The sequence below is a fragment of the Pygoscelis adeliae genome, unplaced genomic scaffold (genome assembly GCF_000699105.1).
Source record: "Pygoscelis adeliae isolate BGI_AS28 unplaced genomic scaffold, ASM69910v1 Scaffold17, whole genome shotgun sequence".
NCBI lineage: Eukaryota > Metazoa > Chordata > Aves > Sphenisciformes > Spheniscidae > Pygoscelis > Pygoscelis adeliae.
In genome coordinates this window covers 1240575-1246528 of record NW_008825234.1, presented here as the reverse complement: position 1 = coordinate 1246528, position 5954 = coordinate 1240575, and the positions used below count along the sequence as shown (strand labels likewise).

The 5954-nt window shown below is 38.2% G+C and overlaps 1 protein-coding gene across 1 annotated transcript in view; it reads right to left on the bottom strand.

The window, feature by feature from the left end:
- Window positions 1-611: 611 nt before the first annotated feature.
- TPO (thyroid peroxidase) overlaps window positions 612-5954 on the bottom strand; it is a 54542-nt gene continuing 49199 nt past the window's right edge. The window contains exon 15 of the mRNA XM_009329306.1: window positions 612-715. Coding sequence (XP_009327581.1) covers window positions 612-715 — 104 coding nt within the window. The remainder of the gene's footprint in view (window positions 716-5954) is intronic.

Below are 5954 nucleotides of genomic sequence, written 5' to 3'. Positions count from 1 at the left end.
TACAACTACCTGAAAGGAGGTTGTAGGGAGGTGGGTGTCGGTCTCTTCTCCCAAGTAACTGGCGATAGGACGAGAGGAAATGGCCTCACGTTGCGCCAGGGGAGGTTTAGATTGGATGTGAGGAAAAATGTCTTTACTGAAAGCATGGTTAAACATTGGAAGAGGCTGTCCAGGGAAGTGGTTGAGTCACCATCCCTGGAAGTATTTAAGACGTGTAGATGAGGCGCTTAGGGACATGGTTTAGTGGGCATGGTGTTGTTGGGTTGACAGTTGGACTCGATGATCTTGGAGGTCTCTTCCAACCTTAATGATTCTATGATTCTATGATTCTATGTTTTCAATGCCATTTCAGTTTAATTCAGTACGTTCAACGATAATTGAAAATGTGTTGAATGTTCTCTGTTACATTCTACAATAAGCAAACGTAAAGCTTTGCAAAGTCTAATCATCATACTCTGAAAAGAAGAAATACCTCAAAAGGTCAGATGTTGGGAACTTTATGTCTGCTAGTAGTTGACTATGCAGAGAAAAAAAATCAAGGGCAGAAATTCTCCACAGAAGAAAAGAAATGTTTGCATATTTAGATAAATAAGATAAAAAGTTGGTTAAACTTATGACTGGCGTAGTACTTTCCAACACCATATTGTAAAAAAAAAGATCATGATGACCCCTAAAATGATGGAAACTAAAGAGTCTTTAGGAATTGTTCCAGCATCTGCAACAAGAAAATGTATGCTATGTATATGGCAACACACAGTAACTATACTGGCTATACAATAATTTCAAATTTGAAAATAAGGGTGCATTGTGTTTCCTTAGAAAGATCAAAGAGCCTGCGTACTACAGAAGTAGATCACAATTGCCTCACCATTATTTTGTAATTTTTCCCATTGTATTTGTTATATCCACATCTTTTATCTTCTGTCTAAATTGTAAGGTCTGTAAAGAATTAATTGAATGAGGAACTGGTGCAGATCCTGCTCTAACTGAACAGGGGCCTCTTGTCACTATCCCTGTGCAAATCAGTATTAGATACAGAAATTATCTCCTCTGAATGAATCATATTTTTATAACAATTGAGATAACAGGTTCTGCCTTGGACTCACACAGGTACCCAGGTAGAAGAGCGAGAAAAAACTCAAAGCCCAAATAGACACTGATGCTCAGTAGTGTCCTCACATTGGGCTAGTCACAAAATTTGCTGCCTCTCTAGATTACTTTTGGGCAAGAGCAGCTATTGGGCTTGCGTGCCCCATGTCAGAGAGCATTCTTGCTGAGAGATCATGAGGTGTGGCCAGGTCTCTGCTGCCTTTCCCCATTTCATCCATGTTTGTGGTAACATCAAACAACAAGGAAGGAAAAGAGACATTCCAGATTTAAGAGAAAGCTTACAGCAAGGTGGTTAAAGTTTATAGAAAGCCTGAACTCATCTTTTCATGGAATATGTAGACATAAAAGCACACATTCCTAGTAGCAGGCTTTGGGAGTGTAACTTCAGGTGGGTTACAGTGCAGCTGTAGCCTGTCAGCTTAGGAGGAACCTTCCACTGTGTCTGGGAGCCTGGACTACTACTATGGCAAGGAAGGGGGAGAGGTGTCTCAAATACTTAAGTCCTTATTCAGGTTTTATTCAGTGTAGAAAGCAAACTTCTTATGATTTCAGGACTTCATTCCTTACAATGAGGCTATATAGTAATGAAATGCAATTTTAAAGCTATTTGACAGCTGGGTTTCTTATATACTACTTTTCTAAGATATATATTTAGAGTGAGAGAAATGAAAGGTCAGAGCATGCACACCAACATACTGCCACTTTTGTTGACAATTTTATCAGTGATTTCAAATAGACTAGGTAAATAAATATCAGTTGATTGAAAGTATTTGTGAGCACCTTTTCCCAAAACCGAGCATTTGCAACACATATTTACAAGAAACCATAAAGTCCGTACCCAGAACAACAGACTACAGGGTCTCACCATCACTTTTTTTTTTAACTAAATGGATCAAAATGTCTTATTTTCATTCAGATTTACACTGAAAATATTTTATGTGAAACGACATCCTTATTTCTTGGCAGCTAGATCTTATTTCAGTAGTAGAGAGGGAACTACCCTTAATTTTCAGTTTATTTGGTCTTTCAGAGACCTAATATTGGAGTATTACAGCTAAATCTGAAATGTCACTGCTGGCTCTCATCTTCTCTCAAGTTATTTGGTCTTTGGGATTAACAGTTAAGGATAATTCCTTAGTGGGAGTTATCCTCTGATCAAGCCAATGGGAACTAAATTGTTTGGGTTTTTTCATCTATACGATACAAATTGGTTAAATTGGCTATGGAAAAGATTTATGGTCAGTTCTCAAGTTGTAATATTAAAAAGCCATCAATCAAATTTAAACATCATCTGAAGAGAAAAACAGATACAATATAATCTCAAAGCTAAAAGTTGTCATGAAGGCACAAGAGGAAAGCTACTGAAGTAACAACAGTAAATGCAGTATCACCAGTTGACCAATTATTTGCAACAGCTGAATTAAACTGAGTGGGAGGAAAACCAAGTTTTTCCAGAGCGAGGTTTCCAGAATTTTGAGACTAATGGGCTTCAGAAAACATGGAGAATTTACAAGTGAAATAACTTCACTTCCTAGTGGGTTGGACTTCATATCCTTAAAAATTAAGAGAGGGACTGAATATTTATGAATATTTATGTTGAAACAGACAGGTAATTGTTAGCACTGAGGGAAACAGCATGGTAAAATGAATGAGTTTCTTCCCAGTTTGAAGTTACATTTGCTGCAGTATGCAGTGTTGGCGGTAAAATTAACCTGCTCACCAAGACTACAGAAATGAAGATGAGACTCCTTCATGCTTACTTATACTGATCTTTAGTTTTAAACCTATTCACTTGTGTTCATGTTAATTCCTTTGGACTACATTGTGACACCGTTAATGACAGAATTAAATCTCAGCTCCGTTTACCAGGTAAGAGCACAATATTGTTCATTTTTGACCACAACATTGACAGGAGGAAGACTGAGAGCACTCACACAATAGGCTTTTATCCCTTTAATGCATAATGTATTCTTATTGTAGTGGCACTCAAAGGTCTCATTAAAATGTCAGAAATTTAACACACTGGAGAGGTTTTTCATGGATTTATCATGTAATTTATAAAGTAAAGTCCGAACTGTATTACTCATTGAATTAGGCAGAAGTTTCCCATGAGCACTTTAGATAATCCTCATCCATCAATCATGTAAACACACGCTAGTTTGCTGGTTGAAAGCATTTTTAATACAGCTTTTTCAAGTTTTTAATGTATTTTATATTTGTTGTATTTTTTTAAAAAATTGTGGCTAAATATATCTAGATTCCTTTTTAATTTGAGATCACATCAAAGAAAATAAGATTTATAAAAGTAAGCTTATTTCCATTGTCCTGAGGGTAGAAACACATAATTATTTAATCATATGACACACTTCAATCTAAAAAGTTTCTGCCTGTTGGCTAAGCCTTCATAAATGATTAGGAGACAAAACATACACATTTTAAATATCTTCACTGTGTGTCAACATTACAGTCTTTTTCTCATGGTTAGAGTATGCACACATGGAAAGTTGGAACTTTTCTGTTCATAATTTTTTTTTAAACTTCTAACACTTACACAAACCATGGACCAAAGTGGTAAGGGCTGAGCAACTTTGATTTGAGGCAACTCAGTGGATTCACTTCCCGAATAAAGTTACCCTATACAAGTTTCCATCTGAGTCAAAAATATTATCCAACCTTAGAAAAGAAAACCTTGAGCCTACAGATGAATTCCATCAATAAAAAAAGGATTGAAGGTTATATAGATTTGCAGTATTGAATAGTTAGCATTACTAGAGCTCTTCAAAATTTGAAGAGTACTTTAGTTTTGAAGATTGAAATGCTCATAATAATGTGAAGTGCTCTCATAATTTTAAATCACTCTATACTGCAGATCCCCAAATTCTTATTACTGCTAAATTTCAGCTGCTTATTTATTATGATCAACATGTTGGTTTAGAAAAGTGTTGCACTGCCTTTTTTACCAAGGCTCAAAACCTCATTCTAAATATACCATGAAATTAACTGGGCCTTATGAATGATGTCCTTAAAAATGCAAAAACAACAGACCAACAAACTAAGCCACCCAACAACCTTGATAAAAACATATTATATCAGCTGAAGTAAAAACACAGAAAAGTTGTTTTATATAAATTTGTCATACTTTTTTTAATATGGAAATTAAACAAACTAGAACACAGTTGACTGTTGGTAACATTCTCCTTTCACTTGTTAATACAAATTTTTTTGGGAGCAATCTACTGTCAAGTAGCTAATTAACTACTTATTTCTCAGTGGAAACAGTATGAGAAATGACAGTGAGAAACACACAGGAGCATGTCAAGAACCACAGTTTACAGAGAAACCATGTAAAATATTGCTAGAAACCTGTTCCTTTTCTCCATACCTAATCACAGAATCAAAGAATCGTTGAGGTTGGAAGGCACCTTTTGAGATCAACTAGTCAAACCTCCCTGTTTAAGCAGGATCAGCTACAGCAGGTTGCCCAGGACCATATCCAGTCAAGTTTTTAATATCTCCAGGAATGGAGACTCCAATGGTGAGGCATCATCTGGAGTGCATTGTCCAGTTCTGGGTTCCTCAGTACAAGAAAGATATGGAATTACTAATTTGAGTCCAATGAAGGGCAATGAAGACGATGAAGAGACTAGAGCTTCTTTCATACGAGGAGACCTTCAGAGAGCAGGGACTCTTCTGCCTGCAGAAGAGAAGGCTCAGGGGGGTCTTGTCAATGTGTATAAATACCTCCTGAATTGGAATTAAGATGAGAGACAGACTCTTCTCAGTAGTGCCCATTGACAGGAAAAGAGGCAATGGGCACAAACTAAAAAACATGAAACACAAAAAATACTTTTTACTGTGAAGGTGGTCGAATATTGGAACAGTTTTCCCAGAGAGGTTTTGGAGTCTCCATTCCTGGAGATATTAAAAACCTGACTGGATACGGTCCTGGGTAACCTGCTGTAGCTGATCCTGCTTAAACAGGGAGGTTTGACTAGTTGATCTCAAAAGGTCCCTTCCATCATCTGGAGTGCTGCGTCCAGGGCTCCTCAGTGCAAGAGAGACATGGACATACTGGAGAGAGTCCAGTGAAGGACCACAAAGATAGTAAGAGTCTAGAGCGTCTCTCCTATGAGGAAAGGCTGAGAGAGCTAGTACTGTTTAGCCTTGAGAAGAGAAGGTTCAGGGAGGAACTTATTAATGTATATAAATATTGGAAGAGAGAGTGCAAAAAAGACGGAGCCAGGCACTTTTCAGTGGTGCCCAGTGACAGGACAAGAGGCGATGGGCACAAACTGATACAGAGGAGGTGTCACCTGAAAACCAAAAAATACTGTTACTGGGAGGGTAACTGAGCACTGGTACAGTTTGCCCAGAGAGGTTGTGGAGTCTCCATCCTTGGAGTAATTCAAAAGCCATCTGGACATGGTCTTGGGCAACTGGCTTTAGGTGGCTCTGCCTGAACAGAGGGATTGGGCAAGATGACCTCCAAATGTCCCTTCCAACCTCAACCATTCTGTGATTCCATTTGTAAGTACCAGGTCCTGCAGAGGACCTTTCATTGTTGTCTTCTTGATCACCTGTGTCAGGAAGCTGTCAATGCTGCCCAGAAATCTAGACTGCTTGTGCCCTGCTGTGTTGTCCTTCCAAGTTAAAGTGTGGTTAAAGTTCCCCATGAGAACCAGGACCTGCAAACTTGAGGCTTCTTCCAGTTGTTTGAAGAAGGCCTCACCTACTTCTTCTTCTTGATCAGGAAGTCCATAACACATACTCACTACAACAGCAGCCATATTGCTCTGCCCACTAATCTTGACCTGTAAATTCTCCACTGACTCCTGACCCATCCC